Raw genomic sequence first — 22,905 nt, 5'->3', positions numbered from 1 at the left:
CTTAACTGATGGGTGACGGCACCGATGGAGCCAGGTATGGACAATTTTAGAGTGATTGCACTCTAAGAACTTAGAAAGTTCTAGTTAGGCTGCACCGCGCATGCGCGAGTGCTCTCCCGCCCGACGTATGTGCACGGTCCCCAGTTAAGATAAGCCAGCTAAGAAGCCAACCCGGGGAGGATTGAGGGTCTTAAGAATAGCTGCCTGCTGTCCCTGGATAACACCTGTTACGGTAAGTAACTGTGCTTTATCCCAGGACAAACAGACAGCCTATTCTCACATATGGGTGACCTCCAAGCTAACCAGAATGGGATGGTGGGAGTGTTGGCAATTTATGAGAATAAATTTTGTAATACTGTTTGGCAAAATTGTCCATCCCGTCTGGAGAAAACAAGGGAATTTTTCAAGTACCTTTCTTATTTCTAATCTTAATGTATATTTTCTGTAAACCACTTAGAACCTAACGGATGTAGCGGTGTATAAGAAATAAATTACATTACATTACATTCAGACAATAGTGAGAAGTGAAAGTATGAACCGAGGACCAAGTAGCAGGCTTGCAAATTTCCTCAATAGGTGTAGATCTGAGAAAAGCTACTGAAGCTGCCATTGCTCTGACTTTATGGGCTGTGACTCTGTGTAGGGGTAATCCAGCCTGGGCATAGCAGAATGAGATACAAGCAGCCATCCAGTTGGAGATGGTACGCTTAGAGATAGGATGTCCCAACTTATTTGGATCGAAGTAGACAAAAAGTTGAGGAGCAGTTCTGTGTGATTTGGTGTGTTCCAAATAGAAGGCCAAAGCACGTTTACAGTCCAGAGTATGGAAAGCTACTTCTCCAGGATGAGAATGAGGCTTTGGAAAGAACACTGGATTGGTTGAGATGAAATTCCCAGTCCCAAACCTTCAGAGATTCTTGGCAAAAGGAGGCAGATCCCGTCCCTCCCTGTTTGTTGACATAATACATGGCGACTTGGTTGTCCATCCAAATGAGAACTACTTGGTCGTGAAAAAGATGTTGAAAAGCGTTGAGCCTTGAAAATCGCTCTGAGTTCCAACAGATTGATGCGACATTGACGATCCGTACTGGTCCAGTGTGTATGGAGACCATCGAGATGAGCGCCCCAAGCGTAGGTCAAAGAATCTGTCATGAGGACCTTCTGATGAGGGGGCGTTTGAAACAGCAAGCCTCTGGAGAGATTGGAAGAGAGCATCCACCAACAGAGAGACTGCTTCAAAGAAGGAGTGACTTATGTGTTGAGAAAGAGGGTCGCAAACCTGCGTCCATTGAGAAGCCAGGGTCCACTGAGGAATTCTGAGGTGAAGTCTAGCAAAAGGAGTCACGTGTTCCACAGAGGCAGTAGAAATGTGCTTCAACTTAGAAGTCTTAGGCACATTAAGCACAACCGGTGGAACTGTCTACTGAGCTATCTGACCTGAGGAAACAGGGGAAGATGTAACAGACGTCATCGAAGAAATAGCTGCTGCAAACGAAGAAGGTCTGATGAGGCTCGATGTCGAAGTGGTGGAGGCAGGAGGGCCCTCGGTCGAAGGTGAGACCGAAGTGGGCTTCGATGTCGAAGATGTGGACAAATCCATCTGGAAGAGCTTCTCCACCGAAAGTTGACAACGTTTAAGGGCTCGAGGTTGAAGGGTAGCACAGCGTTTGCACGACTTCGGATGATGTTGAGGCCCAAGGCACTTGAGGCACCAAGTGTGAGGGTCTGTGAGAGAAATCTAACGTTGACACTGGCTACACTTCTTAAATCCTGTCGCTGGCCGGGACATAGAAGGAAAAACAGCCGCTGCAGAGGCTGCGGCCGAGTAGCCTGCCCCAGCAGCCGAACAGAAGAACTAAAAAAAAATTTTTTTTTAACTGAAAATAAAAGAAAGAATATACGAACAGCAATTCGTGAAGAAAAAACAAACAAACCGCGGTGTAAAGAAGGCACGAAGTGAAAAGTTAACGCAGAGAGTCAAAGACGGACTTCTCGGCTTGGTGGAAAACTGAGAACCGAGGAGACGCACCCTATACTGGGTGGGAAGGCACTCGCGCATGCACGGTGCGGTCAACTCGAAACATCTAGTTTCTTCAAGCAAGTCTACTTGCGAGGCTTCCGCATCCGGGCTCCGGTGACGTCACCCATATGTGAGAATAGGCTGCCTGCTTGTCCTGGGATAACCTTTATTAGGCACTGGTGCTGCAACATGAGACTCCAAGAGTGTAAAATCATCCTCTATCCATCTCAACAGTAGTTTGGGAACATTAATAAGGTGGTCAAAGGCTGAACCCGAGGTTCCAGCCTCCCCAGCATGCGCAGTGGAACATGCAGCACAAGGGCGCTCTTCAGGTGCCCAATCGGCACAAACTTGGTATGAATTCATGTCATTGGAACATGAGGACTCCATTCCTGGTGGTTAGATTAAAAAAGGAAAAATTATGTTCTTACCTGTTAATTTTCTTTCCTTTAGACCAGTGTTTTTCAACCTTTTTTGGGCAAAGGCACACTTGTTTCATGAAAAAAATCACGAGGCACACCACCATTAGAAAATGTTAAAAAAAATTAACTCTGTGCCTATATTGACTATATACAGTGGTGCCTCGCATAACGGACGCCTCGCACAGCGAACGCTGCGCACAACGTACTTTATGTCGTGATTCGTACAACGGACTTCGTTTCACACAACGAAGTCGCCCGAGCTGCATCCTTCCGGGGTTCCTTCTCCTTACCTGCCCTGTCGCAGCCCACAGCCGAACGGAAATCTTCCCGATGTCAGCGCTGACGTCGGAGGGAGGGCTTAAGCAAAGCCCTCCCTTCCTCCGACGTCAGCGCTGACATCAGGAAGACTTCATCTCTCGAGGAACCTACAGTTAGAGCGAAACGGAGACGCTCCGTTGAGCGTTTAATCATAGCCGAGTGTTGATTGTATTTATCATCATATACAGTCATCAGTTGCCCTGGGCCCCGGATAAAAGCTAAGTACTAATAGCCAAATACTTTTTTGCTTTATAAGAATTGAGAAGTGTCTACGAGTAGGAAGAAGGCAATGGCGAACGAAAGAGGGGGGAGGGGGCGGTCCGCCTCGAAGAATGTGCACAGCTGGTCAGGTCCCCTGATCGACCGACAACAGGCCCGGCCGACAAACCTCCCTGCCCTGTAGCCGCGAATCTAAATTACCTCTTACAGCAGCTTCAATAATCCAGCTGCTGTAAGAAGGTAATTTAGATTCGCGGCTACAGGACAGGGAGATTTGTCCGACCGGGCCTGTTCTGTTGTCGGTCGGGTGCAAAAGCGCCACAAAGGTGGAGGCAGGGAGGGAGGAAAGGTGGAGTGGAGAAGAAAAGACGCTTAAGGGGGGAGAAGGCCGCTGAAAGCACATGTTGGAGCAGGGGATGAGAGGGAGGGAGAGAAGGGGAAATATTGGACAAGGGCAGAAGGGATGCTAAATCATAGGGTGACAGGCAGAGAGAACAACAGGAAAAAGAGTGGAAGCAATCTTGAACCCTGAGGGTGAGGGCAGAGAGAGGTGGTGAGATGATTGATCATGGGGAGAGGGACAAAAGGGAATAGAGATGGGATAGGAAGATAGTGGAAGTAAAAGGACAGGGAGATGTATGTTTTTAGATGTATCTAAATAAAAATAATAACAAAAAATTTATCTTTTTTATGTCATCTTAGCATATTTTATGCTGCAGAACGAATTATTTTTTTTTACATGTATTCCTATGGGAAAACGCGTTTCACATAACGAACGTTTCACATAACAAACTTGCTCCTGGAACCAATTAAGTTCGTTGTGTGAGGCACCACTGTATAAAGTAATTCTCTTGAATAGGAATCAAATAAACACAAAGAAAGTATTTTATAATTACTTTATTATGAAATGTTAAGTAAACAGAATAGTGAAAAATTATAAAATACTTTATTCAGTGCGAAACCTGGGCCTGTTTGGCTGAACACAAAGCTGATATTCTGGCTGGAATCGAAGAAAGACACACACGTAGCTCTTCGTCAACAGCCGTTCCCTTCACCGCCCCGTCACCATCACCGCCATCCCTTTCACCGCCCCGTCACCGTCCCCGCTGCATCCATATAAGCCTTAGTACTGTTAATATTTAGCTTATTCCTTTCTTATAAATCAAAGTTCCTGCTGCTGAACTAGAGAAAGAGATGTTCAGCTGGCAGGGCTTTGTTTATAAATTTTTATCAACACAACTAATATACTATTTTATCCTAAAGCAAAAAATAAATAAATAAATATAATTTTTTTTTTCTACCTTTGTTGTCTGGTTTCTGCTTTCCACATCTTCTCATTCAATTCCTTCCATCCACTGTGTGTCTTCTCTCTACGTCTTCCATTTGCTGTTACTGTGCCTCTCCCTTCACCCCCCCCCCAATTGGTCTAGCACCCATCTTCTTCCCTCCGCTCCCCCATAGTCTGGCATCTGTCTTCTTCCCACTCTGTCTTCCACATTTCCCTTCGGGGTCTGTTCCTCTCCACCCTCCTTCAATGTCTGTCCTATTCCTTTCCACCACCACCCTTCCCTCCCTCCTTTACCATCTGTTCCTTTCTACTACCCTTCAGCTCCTCTCACGTGGCTTATCTATCTACCTTCCTCCCTCTTATTTTCATGGCACGTTACAATGTAATTTGTGCAAGCCACTGGAGCCTGCGAGCTCGGTCCCTGTCCCATCCCCACAAACCATCTCGCTTCTGTGCTCCTATTTTCTCCATTTCTAATATCTCCCCTATGTATCTGTCATTGCCCCCCCCCTGTGTCCATATACCATCCCCATGGCATTTCCCCTTTATGTCTCTGTCCCTATGCCCCATGCACATAATTTCCCCTCTTTCTGTTACCTTCCTGTGTCCAGATTTCCCCTATCTTCCTCTTCCATACCAGTGTGTCTCTTCTTTTCAACCCCATCTAGCTTTTTTCCCTCTTTCTTCCCCCCCCCCCCTATGCTTCTAGCATCTGGCTCACCTGCCTGTCCGTCCCTTTCTTTCCTGCTGTGGGTTTTTCTTTCCGTCTTCATCCCCTTGGCCCAGAATCCTTTTCCCTTTCACTCCCTCCTTCCAATTTGAGCCGGGAACACGAGCGATCGCACGGTCCCCGCAGCCACCACTCGCCTGCCCAATCGATCCAACTGTTTAGCCAGCTCTCTCCCTTCGCCTCACCTTAGTTTGTAGGTTTTGTTTTTCAGCGACGCGCACGCACGGCTGCTCAGTGTTCAATCTTCTGCTCTGCTGCAACTTCCTGTTTCCGGTTGCGTCAGAGCAGAAGATCGAAACTGAACAGCAGCAGGGACCGGGGGAGTCTCATGGGTGCGCGTGCGGGACCTGGCCTGAGGCCTAATCAGTGTCTGCACCGTACGGCACACCAGGCAACATCTCGCGGCACACTAGTGTGCCGCGGAACAGCGGTTGAAAAACACTGCTTTAGACGCAGCAGATGAATCCAGAGACCAATGGGATAGCACACCTCTACCAGCAGGTGGAGATAGAGAAACTGATTAACAGGTGATCCTATTGGCTGGCACACCTCCTGCATCTTCAGTATTGCTCCTTGCCCAAGCATCAGTAACCATCAATATGCTTAGCATGTAAAAAATTCCTTTCCCATAACAAATTTCAAAAGGTAATAATACAGAATACACTATCAATAATAACCGACTTCGAAAGTTGCAAAAGAAAAAAAACAACAGTCAATATCCAAAAAAGGGGTGGGGCTCTGGATTCATCTGCTGCATCTAAGGAAAGAAAATTAACAGGTAAGAACATAATTTTTCCTTTCTTAGCAACAGCAGCAGATGAATCCAGAGACCAATGGGATGTAGCAAAGAAATCCTCAATATGGGTGGGAAGCAAACGCCACCTCCGCAACAACCAAAGCACTAAACGCAGCCTTCACATGCGCCCTCATATCCAACCAGTAATGCTGAGATAAAGTATTCTCAGGAGACCAAGTAGCCGCATGATCAAACTCCACCAAGGAAAAAACCTCTAGACTGAGTCCAAGTAGCCACCACCGCTCTGGCCGAATGGGCATGAAGTTCTTCTGCCAACCGCTTCCCTGCTATCAAGCAAGCGTAAAGAATGTCCTCCTGGACCCTTCGAACGATGGAGGCTTTGGACACCACCATACATTTGAGACATCCCTTGAAGAGTACAAAAAGGTGATCTAAACAACTAAAAGTCATTAGAAACCTAGATCTCGGAGAATGCTAAGCACTTCTTTTTAAAAAATGCCGTGAAGAAAAGCTCACCTCGCTTTGTCTCCTCCCAGGAAGGAAAAGTGAGAGCGGCTTAAAAGAAAGGATGACACCACTTTAGAAAGAAATTGCAGTACTGGCCGAACCGACACCCCAAAATTTGTAAATCAGAAATAAAAATCCCCGCCGTACAACTCAGAAAACCGCCGAGCTGAAGCCACGGCCACAAGAAACACCGTTTGCAACATCATAGCCAACATCCCAGAACCCAAGGAGATCATAAACGGAGACCATGATGAAAAGCTGGTCAAACTAGAGGTAAGCAAAGACTGAAGAGCGACAAATCACCAGGTCCGGACAGCATCCCCCAAGGGTACTAAAAGAACTGAGAAACGAAATAGCGGAAACACTTCGCCAAATATGTAACCTATCCTTAAAAACTGGGGAGATCCCAGAGGACTGGAAAATAGCAAATGTCACGCCCATCTTTAAGAAGGGATCAAGGGGTGACCCGGGAAACAACAGGCTGGTGAGCTTGACCTCGGTTCCGGGAAAGATGATGGAAGCACTAGTTAAGGACACAATCTGCGAACACAGAAAACAATGGACAACTGAAGGCGAGCCAGCACGGCTTCTGCAAGGGAAGGTCGTGCCTCACGAACTTGCTGTACTTCTTTGAGGGAATAAACAGCCAGATGGATAAAGGGGAATCCATAGACATCATTTACCTTGACTTCCAAAAAGCCTTCGACAAGGTACCTCACGAACGACTGCTTAAGAAGCTGTGGAGCCACGGGGTGCAGGGGGATGTCCACCGATGGATCAAACAGTGACTGGCAGGCAGGAAATAGAGGGTTGGAGTAAAGGCCATTACTCAGACTGGCAATGGGTCACGAGCGGAGTTCCACAGGGGTCGGTGCTGGGACCCCTCCTGTTCAATATATTTATTAACGACCTGGAGACAGGGACGAAATGTGAGGTTATTAAATTTGCTGATGACACCAAACTCTGCAGCAGAGTTAGAACCACAGAAGACTGTGAAGACCTGCAAAGGGACCTAACGAGACTGGAAGAGTGGGCAAAAAAATGGCAAATGAGTTTTAACATAGAGAAATGCAAGGTCATGCATGTAGGGAAAAAGAACCCGATGTTCAGCTACAGAATGGGGGGGATCATTGGTAGGGGTGAGCAACCTTGAAAGGGACCTGGGGGTGATGGTGGACACAACATTGAAAGCATCAGCACAGTGTGCGACAGCCTCAAAGAAAGCGAACAGAATGTTGGGTATCATTAAAAAGGGTATCACAACCAGGACGAAGGAAGTCTTCATGCCGCTGTATCGTGCAATGGTGCGCTCACATCTTGAGTACTGTGTCCAGTACTGGTCGCCGTACCTCAAGAAGGACATGGCAGTACTTGAGGGGGTCCAGAGAAGAGCGACTAAACTGATAAAAGGTATGGAAAACTTTTCATACGCTGACAGGTTGAAAATGCTGGGGCTGTTCTCCCTGGAAAAGCGGAGACTTAGAGGAGACATGACAGAAACCTTCAAAATCCTGAAGGACATAGAGAAGGTAGACAGGGACAGATTCTTCAGACTGTGGGGAACCACAAGTACAAGGGGTCACTCTGAGAAATTGAGAGGGGACAGGTTTAGAACAAATGTTAGGAAGTTCTTTTTTACCCAGAGGGTGGTTGACACAGGAACGCGCTTCCGGAGGTTGTATTAGGCCAGAGGTTACAGGGGTTCAAGGAAGGTTTAGATAGGGAGATTGAGGGGTACAGATAGAAGTAGAGGTAGGTTATAGAAATGGTCAGGAACCACTTCACAGGTCATTGACCTGAAGAGCCGCCCCGGGAGCGGACCGCTGGGCATGATGGACCTCTGGTCTGACCCAGTGGAGGCAACTTCTTATGTTCTTAGAGTCTCAAAAGACAAGGAGAAGCCTTCTGTAAACTTCGAAGAAGTACCTGATGACTGTACTCCGGACGGGGCTTCTTAAGAAGTGTACGAATATACGTACTCATTTTTGGAACTGAACTACATAAAGCTGAGAAGTAAGCGAAGAGCAAGATATCTAGCCCTTGTAACAAGCTAAGATTGCCACTTGAACCTGAAGTGAATAGAACGCTAAGCCCTTGGCAATACGCTTGTGCCAAAAAAGAAAGAATATAAAACAGAGAACTCTGAAAGGGTGCAAATGTTGATAAGTACCCAAGAAAGGAAAAACCTCCAAAAGGAAGCATAAGCCACAGGTGAAGACGTATGTATCGCCTGGATAAGAGAAGAAACAACCTGCTTCGCAAAACCCTTACACGTCAGCCAAGAATTTTCAAAAGCTAGGTCGCAATACCAAAGAAGGACTAATATCCATGTTGATCACACCTTAGGTGAGTAAATCCAAATATACCAGGAATCTCAACAGTTCGGCTGTCAAAAGACTCATCAGACCCGCATAGCAAGGATGGCGCAGCCAATCCAGAGATTCTACAATTACTGTGCCCTGAAAGCGAGCTTGAGATAGCAAATCCAAGCCATCATCAGCCAGGGGAAAACACTGAAAAAAAAATAAAAAGAAGAGAGAGAAACCAGAGGCCAGAAAGAAGCCACGCTGCTACCCCCTCAGACTACCACTCCCTGCGTCTGCCATGAGATCTAATTCCAGGAGATCTCACCGCCATACAAAGAGCCGGAACGCCTGAGCCAAAAGTTCCCAATTTTCAGGATGTAGAAGATTTCACTATTACTACCACATATTATTTCTAGAGCGTGCACAGCGCTGTACATTTTAACATACAATAGATGGTCCCTGCTCAGATTTCGTGGTGAGAAAGTCTATCTAAACTCTGTTCCCATCCCGTAAAATGATCTGCCAACAGAAGAGGAAGATGAGATTCCACCCATTGAAGTAGAACCATAACTTTACTCGCCAACTAGGTACATCACCTACTGCCCTGGCTATAGAGAAATACCACCATCATAATACTGAAAGACCTTTAGCGTCATTCTGGAAGAATGGTCCAGAAACGGTAGCTTGACCATGCTTCAGAGTAGAAGAATTAACAAGTACTGAGTCGCCTCTTAAGATCAGACCCCTGGAGCTGAGGATGGAAGGCACCGAGCCCCCCCAACCCAACAGCCTGGGATGTTTGGAAACTATGAGCTAGTCCAGCAAAGACCGAGGCATGCCTTCGAAAAGATTAATCTCACTGAGCCACCAAATTATACTGAGCGATGCTTGAAGAGCCTACCAAATAATTGGAGCCTTGAGATACCGGGAACCACCGGAACAAAAGCGACTGCTGTAGCATTCTAATGTGAAAGCAAGTCGAAGTTCCCAGTGGAGTCAGCAACATGGATCCTAGAACCTGTACAGAATCCCATACTCTTGTTCATGGTGACCGAAAAAAGCGGCAAACCGGCGACTGTAACCCATCGCCCTAGTCTCTGGGAAGAAACACATTTTTCTCCTATATGAATAATAACATCTCCCCAATATTCCAAGAAGTAGTACAGGAGAAAAGAGTGCTTTGTAAATTTGAAGAGTCACGTCCAAAGAACTGAAGAAAAGAAATCACCCTTTTTGTGTCTGTCAAATTGACCTGAATGGAAGACGTCCGAATCAAGCAGTCAGTTAAGAAAGAAAGTAGGCGAATCTCCTGTTTGTGCCAAAACAGTACCACTACCCTCATTTTCTAAAATGTTCGTGAAGCCTTGGGTAGGCGTAATGGCATGTGCCAAAATTTAAAGCACTGCTCCAAGAGAGGCAAGCGGACCTAGTGCTGATTCGGAGTCCATAGTGAAAATTTAAATATTCTCACAGTTTTTCTTCAGAAATGTGTAACTCTGAGAAACTAATTCAGCAGAATGATATCCAGCCCCAGTCTGACCAATGCCTCCGTCTCGGGCACTATGCAGTAAGTGGAACAACTTCCCTTAGTTCCAGAAGAACTACAAGAACTGCCCTGAGGACCAGTAACACTTAAAAAGGGAAGCTCAATACATAGAGACTCCAAGAACGAATCGGAAATCGGAGGAGGAAGCAAAGTCGCAAGCATCCTGAAAAATGTTCAAAGCCCACTCTCCTGACATTATAGCGTTTCCCCCCTCATGAGAAAGCCTAAAGAATTATTGGAAGAAGTCAAGATCCCTTCAGAATGAAGTGCAGAAGGTCAGAGAACGGAAGGATGAGAACTGTAGGATCTGGAAGAAGAAAGGAATTCTCCTAGGAAAAATCAAGATTCGTAATGTAAAGAGGAGTATATTGGAAACATGAAAACAGTACTAACTCCTTGCAACGTTAGAGAAAAAACATATGTCCTTTAAAGTGAATACGTACTAGACACAATCTAGATTCTACATCTACTGCCCCGTGGGAAACAACTGCATCCTAAAAGGTATCAGACAAAGCTCACATCACTAAAGAGAGCTTCAGGGATGAGTCTAACAGCCACATAGCGTGTGTTTCCCAGCGGGTTTGAGAGAATAGGTAACTTGCTCCTGGTTAGAAGGAGCTGTACAGCCCTTCCTGTCTGGTTGGGGGGGGGGGTCTGTCTAGTATGTGCCACGAGAAGATGGCAACAGGAGAAACCAACATGATAAGCATGGAAATCTGAAGTCCAGGACCCCCTAGAAATAGAAAAAGAGAGTCCTGGCCGCAGGAAGATGTGAAGTGTCATTATTCCCATAGAGACACCCCGAACTTGGAAATTGTTTGTACTACCTTTAGGCATAAATTCTATGCCACTACCAGACACATGCAGTGCAGCTCAGAGGCCCAAATAAGAAGGACAGTTACCAACAAAGGCTCAATCTGCAGGGACCCCCAAACAGACGATGAAGATACCCGTATGAAATATAGGGTACTCTCTTTCTGCTTATATCACTGTGTCGCGATTTGCCTTATGTCGACCCAGTCCGGAGATAAACCGAGACTGGGTGACCCAGCACAGGTCAGAGTCTCTCTGCTAAGCTCCTTGAGGGCTAACCCTAAACAAGCAGCTTCCTTCAAGTGGATACAGCAGGAAACACAGACATAAAAATATAGATCTGCTCAAGCTTGCCTAAAGCTGGTGAAACACGTACAACTTGTCTGAACCGGAAAAGATAGAAGCCACGGCATACCCTAACCAAAGTCAGCTGGAAAATAACCTACCGGAACGCTGCAGCTCTCCCACCATCGCCGGAGACCCAAGCGCGCGCCTGATTCGCGCTGAAACGTGGCAGCTGCATCAACGCTCTTAGAAACAGTCTGAGTCAACTCCTGCAAAATTTACATTGCGCGGCCTACATAGAAAGGAAAAAAAAAAATATCAGACTATAAGAACGTTGCTTCCTACAGCGCCGGAAAACATGTTCCATCTCATGCGCGCTGCTATAAAGCGGCACCTGCACAATCAGCTGCACATGACCACCACAAACACCGATGAAAGTGAGCCTCGGTAATAGATTTGACTACTACTGCTGCACTGAAACCCAATGAGGAGAACAAGTGCAAGCATGAAATTGCATCGCTACTGCCGCGCTGTAACCAAACAAGGAAACCAAGCGCGTGCATGCAAAGGGCGGGAAGGTCCCGGCTCCCTCAATGGATTTCTAGTCATAAAACTTGGCATTAATAAAATATCCATTCCTTAAATGGACGTTGACCGAACCTGCAGCACTAATACTCCAAACAGAACCTGAAGTTCAAACGACAGGAATAACATACACATACTCACAAGCTTGTTGTTAAGGCCAGTTGATGCCAGTAAGTGCTGGTTGTGCAGCACTAACAGGGCAGAATGTAGTAACCGTGGTATGCCTTTTTTTTTTTTTTTTTTAAACAGTGAAGGGAAAGAAGAAAAATGAAGACCCAGTCAGACCCTCTATCAATGGAGGGAGGGTGAGGCAGGAACCTGGGAGGGCACCAGGTGCAACCTAAAGTTGACACCGTTCACTGAAAAGAAAACCTCAACAGGAGAAATATAAATGTTGTCCCACTGAAGAGAAACCTCAACAGGGGAAAATAAAGTTCCAGTCACAGCCAGAATCCAGGAGCTAGTTGAATAGCGACCATCACCTGCTGGGAGATAGAGCATACTGAAGATGCAGGAGGCGTGCCAGCCTGTTAATCAGTTTCTCTGTCTCTACCTGCTGGTAGATTTGTGCTATCCCATTGGTCTCTGGATTCATCTGGTGCTGTTGTTAAGGAACGAGGCTTTTAGAAGAAGTTTGAGAGCTTAGAATTCAAATTGGGAAAAATCCAATATGTCTGCTGCCAGGATTTCCTGCTGAAAAAAAACCAGCTATAACTCCACCAAAGACCTAAAAAAACACAGCGATATCTGGAGTGGGGAAAAAAGCTACAACAAATAATAACCTCAAAACCCACAAATTCAGACCCCCCCCCCCCCAGAACTGCCCTGTGGGCTATGACCTGCCCTACTCACAGACCAGACACTGGGAAGATATGCTGCAGCCTGCCACAGCTCCTCTCAGGAAAGCTGGACTATGGAAAGGATCTCTGCTATCAGGAAAGCTGCTTCTTTTGAATTTTGAACTACCAGTCAGGCCAAAGCCAGACTGAGCCTCAAACCCTGGGACCAGGATCCAAATGCTGCAAACAGGGGGGGGGGAGGAAGAAAGTGCTGCTGACATTATGTGCACGCCAAAGAAACATAACTGGTGCCCGTACAGCCCATGCTTCACTCCTGATCAAGTAAAGGAATGAGCAAACAGTAGGGGAAACCCCTGAGCTTCAATTCAAGCAGGCTGGCTGAGTAGGCCCATGCAAGAGCCATCTGTCAGCTGCAGACTGAAGTCTTCTCCTTTCATATAGGTTAGGCAGTCACTGGAGCTGCACAGGAAAATGAAATACCGTAAAAAATGTATGAAAAGCAAAAACGAAAACTGAGCAGATAAACGTTGCTCCTGCAGGCTCGCTTGCAGAAGAAATAACTGACTGGGGGCAGCAGAGAACAGGGAGATGGAGGAGGTACTAAAAACAATGATCAGTATCTCCTGTAATGGACTCGCGGGAGAAGATGCAAAACCCATGGTTCCGCATACCATCCTTATTGCACTGGAAAACAAACGTTTATACTGAATGTTTCAATTAGGTTATACAAAAATGGTAAAAACAAAAAGACTAACATCAAGTTTAAGAACTCTTGGCACAGCTAATGCATACTTACTATTCCAAAACCAGGATGATTTCATTCATAGTTTCATACGCTTCATGGAGATAAGCAATGCGTGAGCTAGGTTTGGTTAGTTCTAGCACTGCAATTTCATGGATAATCTCTGCCCTACAGTCTTGGCCTCTTCTTCTTTTCTTTAGGAACTTAGCCGCATACTCATGTCCAGTAGATTTTTCTACACACTTCCGAACAACAGCAAATTTTCCTCTAAAGGAGAAAACAAAATAAAAACTAATACAGCTGATAAAGAAAGGCAACACTCATATGTATATCATATGGAATTAGGAATATTGATAAAAAAAGGGGGTATTTATTTTATCTTACAAGACTATTTGTTTGTAAATACAAGTGATATGTGAAAATTGTTTGTATTACGTTTAATTCACTTGTTGTAAGAATTCAAAAATGAATAAAAATAAAATAAAATAAAAAAGAAAGGCAACTCTCACTCCATTGATTGGTGGCAATAAAATGTGTTTTACTAAATAAATCTGTGGCAATTTTCAAAAACCACCATGTTGGAATAAAGCTTTTCCTCACTAGCTTCCTCTCAATTCCCAACAGAAATTATATGCTCTTTTCTTTTTAAACCGATATGCATATGCAAACACCAGTGTGCATACTTTAATGCAGTCAAACTTGAAATACTCTATATGCATTATTTTCATTCCTCCACTTGCAATCTGAATAAGCTGCATGGAATACCTTCTTTTTATATGAGCAGTATTCAAATCCAAAGCTAAAAGCCCACTTTTTTGAGGCTGCTTTCAACTCCTAACTCCCACTCACCGTAAAATATGTCCATCTCAAAGTTCCATCTAAGCTGTGCGGCTGCACATTTCTTTTCAGAACCTAGCGCACCAGTTCTTGGCTGTCATATACCCAGAGCAGCACTTACCCACCTCCTCCCGCTGCCACCCAGGCCATTACTAAAGCTTTTCTAAATGAGAGCAGCAGCGGCACTCACAGCCTTTGTGTGCTTGGCTGCCGGCTCGGCACAGAACTGAAGAGGAAGTCGAGAGTGCAACGGGCTGTTTTGCTTCCTTCCTCACTGCTGCTCATTTGAAGTAGCATCAGTGACTGGGGGAGGGGGGGAGGGAAGTTCTGCTCTTGGTGTGTGGCAACGGAGCACAGAAGAAGAAACAGGAAGGATATGTGAGAAGAGGAGAGTGAAAGGAAGACGCTGGATGGAAAGGAAGAGAGTGGGGAGACACAATGATACTGATGGAGAAAAACAGCAGACACAAGGACATACAACAGAAGAGAGGGGGAAGATGCTATGTGGAAAGGGGGAGACAAGGACATGCTGATGGAAAAAGGGAGAGAAAGGCGCAGGTGGTGATAGAAGAAAGAAATGAAAGGGGAGACGCTGGATGGAAAGGAGAAAGGGGAAGGCACTGTATAGAAGTGTGTGGGGTGGGGAACAAAGAGGTAGCAGACACTGGATGGAAAGAAGAGATGGGACATGAGCTGTATAAAAGTGTGTTTTGGGGGGAGACAGATAGCTGACACTTGATGGAAGGGAGGAAGAAACTGGTGGACGAGGGGAGGAGGTGGGAAGACATATTCTAGATACAACAGGGGAAAGAAAGGGCAGATGTTGGGGAGGTAGGTTACAAAGAGGAGGGAGATGATGGAACACTTGAGGTGAAATGGGAGATGCAAGGATGGAAAGGTAAAGAGAGGGAAGGGGAAGAATTGGTATGGAAGGGAAGAAATACAAAGAGGGAAATATTGATGGAAGGGAAGAGGGAATAAGCTGTACAGGAGGAAGGAAACTGAAGCCTGGATGGAAGAGGGGAGAGACATGAGAGAAATGATGGAAAAGGAAGAGGGAATAAGCTGTACAGGAGGAAGGAAACAGAAGCCTGGATGGAAGAGGGGAGAGACATGAGAGAAATGATGGAAAGGGAAAGGATGTTGCATACTGCCTTTTTGTGGCATTGGCATTTCAAAGCTGACATTCAAAGAGGTGGGCACTGGAGAATTAAGTGACTTGCCCAGGATCACAAGAGGCATATCATATGGAATTAGGAATATTGATAAAAAGGGCTGGGATTTGATCTCGCAACCTGTGGGTGTAGAGGCAGCAGCTCTACTAGTAAGCCACACTTTCTGGGAGGGGGAAGTGAAAGGGGAGATAGGGGCAGACTGAATAGAAGAAGAGAGAGGAGGGAGACACTGATAGAAGGGGAAAGAGAGAGGCGGCAGATGCTAGATGGAAGAGTAATGAGAAGATATTTGGGGGGAGAAAGGAGGGAGATGATAGGAGATAGAAAGGAGCGATAAGGGGCAAACACGGTATAGAAGGGGAAGAGAAAGAGGGCAGATTTAGTGAAAGACTGGGAATAAGGAGAAGTAAAATAGAAGAGCCAGGGTGAGGGAAAGAATGGAAAGCTGCAGGTAGACTGTAAAAATTTGGGAAATTGAAGACTAGATAGTAAGAATTAAATTGGAGATAGTTCACTTCACAATAATTTCATAATTACTTATCTATGTATTTCTAATAGTATAGCCAAATTAGTAATTTTTGATATAACTGTAAAACTAATCTGAACCTTTATCTGGTTGTAAATACAATGGAACCCTGGTTTGCGAGCATAATTCATTCCAGAAGCATGCTCGTAAACCAAAGTGCTGTATATCAAAGCAACTTTCCCCGTAGGAATGAATGGAAACGCGGGCAATTCATTCCACATCTCAAAAAGATCCCCCCCCCCGAGGTCACTGGCACGCTTATATCCCACCCCTGAAAACCAGCTTCGCCCCCTCCTCCCCCCTCCCGGCAGCCCAAACTTTTACTGCGATCGGTCACTGGCATGCAGCACCAATCCACAGGATATGCTGCATGCCAAAAGAGCCTGCCACTGATCTCTGCTGCATGCTCAAGGCCTTCTGGCTCCCACTCTCTCCGAGAATTTGTGGGGGAACACTGTATTCCAATACAGACAATATAATAAGAACAAAAGAATAGCCTTACTGGGTCAGACCAATGGTCCATCTTGCCCAGTATCCCATCTTCATGGTGGTCAAAAACTCAAACAGTAGCAACATTCCATTCTACCAATCCAGTGACTTCCCTAATGTCTGTCTCAATAGCAAACTATGGATATTTCCTTCAGGAACTTGTCCAAATCTTTTTTAAAACCTGTTACATTAACCGCTTTTATCACATCCTTTGGCCAACACATTACAGAATTTAACTATTCTCTGAGTGAAAAACTATTTTCTCCTATTGGTTTTAAAAGTATTTCCCTATAACTTCATCAAGTGTCCCCTAGTCTTTGTAATTTTTGATGGAGTAAAAAAATAAATAAATAAAAAATAAATCAATTCACTTCTACCTGTTCTACACCACTTAGGATTTTGTAGACTTCAATCATATCTCCCCTCAGTCATCTCTTTTCCAAGCTGAAGAACCCTAACCTCTTTGGTCTTTCCTCATACGAGAAGAGTTCCATCCCCTTTATCATCTTGGTCGCTCTTCTCTGAATCTTTCCTAGCTCCACTATATCTTTTTAGAGATAAGGCAACCAGAATTGAATGCTATACTCAAGGTGAGGTTGCACCATAGAGCGACAGGGCCATTAAAACATTCTTAGTTTTACCATCCCTTTTCTATACAGGCAGTTCCTGGGTTAAGAACGAGTTACGTTTTTAAAGCTGTTCTTAAGTCAGATTTGTATGCAACTCAGAACTTGCAGATTTTAAGATTCTTGCTGCTTACCTCTGCTCCCAGCTGACAAAAGGGCCAGCTGTCTCTACCAGTGTTCCTTCTAAGGTACAAAACCTAAACTAGCCACCAAAATGATAAGCTTTAAAAGAGGTGTTAAAGCAGTTTCGCATAAGTTCCTCAGAATGCCACACGATTTCAACGTATGGTAGCTGTCCTCATAGGAACCTTTATAGTATGCGATTTTCTCATTCAATATATTATTTTCTTTTCTTTTCATAAGTTATAAAGTGCTTGTGCTTAATAATATAATATAATAGTAGCAAGTGTAGCTATTACTTAGCTTTTTTTTAAAGACTGGGTCTGGCTCAATCCCCACCGACGCGTTTCATTATTTCATCAGGGTCGGGGAAGGAGAACGCAGAACAGTATATTGTCTTAGCGAAATGCTAAATCCATGATTAGTAAGCCGGAAGTAATCATGGATTTAGCATTTCGCTAAGACAATATACTGTTCTGCGTTCTCCTTCCCCGACCCTGATGAAATAATGAAACGCGTCGGTGGGGATTGAGCCAGACCCAGTCTTTAAAAAAAAGCTAAGTAATAGCTACACTTGCTACTATTATATTATATTATTAAGCACAAGCACTTTATAACTTTATAACTTATGAAAAGAAAAGAAAAGAAAATAATATATTGAATGAGAAAATCGCATACTATAAAGGTTCCTATGAGGACAGCTACCATACGTTGAAATCGTGTGGCATTCTGAGGAACTTATGCGAAACTGCTTTAACACCTCTTTTAAAACTTATCATTTTGGTGGCTAGTTTAGGTTTTGTTTATTGATACGATATTTTGTGCACATTTTTTGTATTTGACCTTCTAAGGTACAGCATGCACAACCACACACTGTTCTTAATGTGGGCATGCATCATTCCTGGATCTGCTGCAGGAAAAGTGTAGGATTCTATGCCACTGGAAATACTGCTCAGTAAAATCAAATTAAGCCGCAACCACGTTCTTAAGTAAGTGTCATACTTAAGTCAGACTTCTAACTCAGGGACTGACTGTACCATCACAATGTCTGCATTCATTAGGCTACAGTATAAAGTCAGTATAAAATCTGATTATTCTGCTGTTATATAATCTTGAACAACAGTTATTAAATAATAGGTCTTACAAAGCTTGCATGTATTCTACACAAAACAAGAAAACTTTACCCCCATCTACTTCCTTCCCCAAGAATAAAAACTACTGGTACCTTACCTCCCAAGTTCTTTAGAATCCAGAGTATATGCATTATGGAAATCATCAGTCTTGAGTGCAATGTGAATATATGATAGCAAACCAGGGAGACACTTATTCTCCAATTTCCTCCTAGCCATGCTGTCTTTTCTGGAAAGGAGTAGGGCAAAAGCTATTATATGTTCTCTTGTTCCAGAATTTTCACCTATCAACCAAGGAACAAAATGATAGATTTTGCAAGAAATAATCACATTTTCAATAATGTCCACACAAAGGAACTGATCAATAGTAGAGTTAAGAAACATATTTTAAAGCATTTGCATTATGCAAGTGTACTTATTTTTAAATCAGTACTTTATTTATAATATGGAATCACAGTTACACTTTTCTGCATAAATCAAACAAAACTGCACACCTTATCTAATATAATAAAACGCTAGGCCACGCATGCGCACTTCTTATGCGTGCGTCCGTTTTCCGTGAGCTGTAGCGACCCATAGGAAGTGCGCATACGCGGCTTACGGTTCTTTGAAAGACGCAGCGGTGGCTACTCTCACGATCCCCGCCTGCTTCGGACTTCTGACGCAGGTGGAGATCATGAGAGGAGCCACCGCCGCGTCTTTCAACAACAACAAAAAATACAGCAAGGCGGATGTTGGCCGCCGCAGCTGTAGCCCGCCGCGACCGAGCACGGATATAGACCGAAGTTTTTTTCAACTTCAGAGACGCTGACATCACAGGAAGCAGAGGTTCACAGTCATTACAATCGAATGAGAAAGGTCAGCCACTGTAAATCGACAGACAATAGTACTGATTGAATAATTTATGGATATGGAGGTTGAAGAAAAATGCAAACATTGTCAGTTTTGGGAAAAAAGACATTAGCGGGGCACTTTGAACTTTGCTATGCAGCCATGCACGGTGCCACATTGTATTGCCATCCCCTTGGAGTGCCTGCGTGCTGTCTTTCACCTTCAGAGTTGCCCGTGTGTCTGTCTACCTGCACCCCCCTCCCCTTGCCTGCTGAGCCATTGTCATCTAAATTCCGGCAGTCTCTGGCGTCTTTTGGTAATGGGGGAGGTATTTATCGTTTTTCATTTTCATCCGTATGTCTTTTACAGACTTGAACTGCCTGATTCCTTTATAAGACTTTGGGTGGGGGGGGGAATTTTCACATTGACCACAGTTGAATCCATGTTGACTGTGCGCGACAATTCCTGGGGGCAAAATATTAAGATGAGTGAGAGTATGGAGAGAAACAGAAAGAAACACAGACATATATTCTACCACCAGCGGGAGGAAGGGAGACAGAAAGAAAAGAAGAAAGACACAGGGACAGGGAGAGATACAGAAAGACAGACAGACAAAGGGGGCCAGAAAGAAAGACAGCAGGACAGAGAGACAGAGACAGAAATAAAGACAGACAGACAGACATATTCTAGCACGCTAACAGGCTAAAATACTAGTGATCTAATATTCACTTCTACAAAGTTACTGACTCAAATCAAAAATTTGGCCAGACATACCTGCCACTCACTGGTCTCTTCAACTACCCCAGAAAAAGATCAAAGGCCATCTAGGAGTAAAAAAACAAAACAAAACACATGTGCCACTAGGAACTGTTTAAGAAAGTGATTACACCAGTCCTACCAGCTCCTGGTAAGTTACCTATTGTATTGAATCTATCGTATATACTCGAATATAGGATGAGATTTGGGGGGATATATATTCGTCCTATATTCGGGTCATCACCCAGTGATCACCCGACACCCTCCCAGACTTGCTGCAGGCCTGCCATTAGGCCAGGACAGGAGGGGCTCCTCCCGTCTCACAATTTTTTACCTCCTCCATCCCATACCTCCCTGGTAGTCTAGTGGTGTCTCCCATGCTGAGCAACTCCTGCCAATCTTGCAGCCAGCAGCGCACCCAGGCCAGCACGAAGGAGCAAGCTTTTGAGCTCCCACCAGGCCCTGCGCCGCTTCCTGAAAGGCTGCCACCAGTTCTCGGAGCAGCCATTCAGGGACAAGCGCAGGACCGGACAGGAGCTCAAAAAGCTTGCTCCTGCGTGCCGGCTCGGGTGCGCCGCTAGCCGCAAGATCAGCAAGAGGGGCTCAGCACAGGATACACCACTGGACCACCAGGGAAAAGGTACAAGGGGGAGGAGTGTATAAAAAATTGTTAGTATCGGCCGGAACACATCTCTCCCAGCCCGGCCTACCACTAGATAACTAGAGGGGGAAGATGGTGCAGAGTCTGGCAGGGAGGGGGGATAGGGTGCAGAGCCTGGCAGGGAGAGAGGGGGTCTGAGTTCAGACACTGGCACGGAAGGGAGCTGGGTGCAGAGACTTGCAGGGAGGGAAGGGGGCTGGGTGCAGAGCTTGGCAGGGACTGGGCGTTAGGGAGAGAACACTGGGTGCAGATCCTGGCAGGGCATGGCAGTTGAATATTAAATCCCCGTCTTATATTTGAGTCAACCATTTTTCCTCCTTTTGGGGGGGAATGGGGGTCTCGACTTATATTCAAGTACAGTGGAACCTTGGTTTACGAGCATAATTCGTTCCAGATGCATGCTTGTAAATCAAAGCGAGTGTCCCCATAGGAAGTAAGGGAAACTCGCTCGATACGTTCCCCCCCCACCCCGAAGCCAGCGGTGCTGTTCCACCCTCCCAAGAACCAGCATCGCTTCCCCCCCCTCACGGAACAGCATTCAATCTTACCCCCATCTGGCACCGGCACGCAGCCCACAGGACGTGCCGGTGAAAGAAGTTCCTGCCTCTTGCCTGGTCCTTGAGCATCTGAGCATGCTCAAGGCCTTCTGGTTCTTGCTCTCACCGATATGCTCAAGGCTCAGGGAAGAGGCAGGAACTTCTTTTACTGGCATGTCCTGGGGGCTGCGTGCTGGTGACAGATGGGGGATAAGATTGAATGTTGTTCGCGCGAGGGGGGGGGGAGGGGTGCTCGCAAATCGAGTCAACGCTCGGTTTGCGAGACAAGATTTGCGAGAATGTTTTGCTCGTCTTGCAAAACACTCGCAAACCGAGTATTGTCTGTATATACGGTATTTCCCTTCCACTAAAGTTTATATTCCAAGGGCTAGCTAGATATGTAAATAAAGAAAACAGTAACTTGTTAAGTATTACTGTCAATGAGGCCTATTTATTGACTAAGCATTTAATTTAAAGAACACTACCCCAAGTAATTTAATATTTTAGGAAAAAGAGGGCAAGAGAACTTTGTTCAAGGTCACACAAATCAGCAGCGTTTGAGCCCTGATTTCCCTGCTTCTCAACCTAGTGTTCTACTAAACTTAACAAAACCAAGAAGCAAGGAAGGCAACTCTTTACAGGCATAAATATTTGGAAACAATACTTAAAAATCACCAAAGGCTGCTTCTATGTGCAATCCTCTACTAACTTTCTGTATTACTAGTCCTTGGGCATCGGAAAATTCTGGAACTCCTTATCCCCCCTAACAGGGACTGCTCCCCCAAATCAAAATGTTGGCAGGAAATGGTTCCGTATCAGAACCATGGGTGTTTTGAGTCCCTCAATATCGAGCAAACTCAAGTCACTCTAGCCAACTTTTCGATACGGTTAGGATTGCTCCTATGGCGTTGCTTACTCCAAAAATGAACAGAGAACCCGATGTCATGCCAAAGAAAATAACTGAAAAAACTGTAGAGGAAACAAACAAAGGTTAACCAAACCAAAAGCCTGTGAAAACCAAGAACGGTCAAGAGCCTTCCTTCCAGAATAACCGCTTGGTAAAACAAACCGGATATTATTTTTCTGGTGAAACTCTAGGTCCAGCTGTCTTCACTTTCTGCGGCTCTTCCTTACACAATCCCCACGCAGTGCATTTCGCAGCAGGGCCAGGGATATGAAGTGCACGCGCGCGGTGCCACCTACAGAGAGCAACTTACGGCTGGGGTCCACTTCCACTCAGTCCATGGAATCACGCAGTGCTTTTCTGCGAATCCGCCTTTCCGGCACCACAGGGCAGCTGGGGATGCAGAGAAGGGGCACGTGAGGCTCACCTTGCTTTCGGCTTGCGATGCGCTCTGATTCCGGAAGCCCCTAATCCGCACCTCTACACCGGCCCCGGACGTTTGCGTTTGAAAAAGTGCCTATATTCTTTGGCACGACGTCATCAGCACACCCAGGCAGTCGCCATTCTCTCACTTAGCCAATCACTACCGCTTGGAGGCGGGGCTCCTGATGTGACTGACAGATTCAGCTTGGAAATATTGAGGGCGCTGCGTTGTCTGGTTTTATTCACTTTTTGTGTACTAACTCTAAATTAATAATTTCCAGTTAAAACAGATCTGGATGGCTTGTCGTCCCAATACCTGCCAAGACTAAATAGAATATTCTGCCTCGGGAGAGATTGCACGCTACATAAGCATCTGCTGCTTTTAGGATGCCAACAAAATCTACGCGTAGGGTTAGTTCGTGGAATCAATTCTGATTTGCTAAGTACCTTGTGGTAAGTCATGGAATAAAGTAGTGAAAACCCGACTTTGTAGAAAGATGGCAACTTTAATTTAAAAGGCTGGCTGCTAGGCGGAGAGATGGGGTGGGTCACA

At 45.3% G+C, this 22,905-nt stretch overlaps 1 protein-coding gene across 10 annotated transcripts in view; it reads right to left on the bottom strand.

The window, feature by feature from the left end:
* The window catches only part of STK17B (serine/threonine kinase 17b), a 73,993-nt gene extending 51,463 nt beyond the window's left edge, over positions 1 to 22,530 (bottom strand). Inside the window, exons 1-4 of one of the 10 annotated variants that reach the window (XM_033946831.1) lie at positions 22,357 to 22,530; positions 19,847 to 19,896; positions 18,342 to 18,470; positions 13,393 to 13,605 (exon numbers count right to left, since the gene is read on the bottom strand). In XM_033946831.1, the coding sequence (XP_033802722.1) occupies positions 13,393 to 13,605; positions 18,342 to 18,460 (332 nt within the window). In that variant the 5' untranslated portion in view covers positions 18,461 to 18,470; positions 19,847 to 19,896; positions 22,357 to 22,530. Of the gene's footprint in view, positions 1 to 13,392; positions 13,606 to 18,341; positions 18,526 to 19,846; positions 19,897 to 22,094; positions 22,184 to 22,228 lie in introns of those variants that run through there. The other 9 variants (XM_033946826.1, XM_033946823.1, XM_033946822.1 and 6 more) reach the window with 9 other exon arrangements.
* Positions 22,531 to 22,905: the final 375 nt, after the last annotated feature.

This window comes from Geotrypetes seraphini, chromosome 5 (assembly GCF_902459505.1).
Source record: "Geotrypetes seraphini chromosome 5, aGeoSer1.1, whole genome shotgun sequence".
NCBI lineage: Eukaryota > Metazoa > Chordata > Amphibia > Gymnophiona > Dermophiidae > Geotrypetes > Geotrypetes seraphini.
This window is presented reverse-complemented; position numbering and strand designations above follow the sequence as displayed.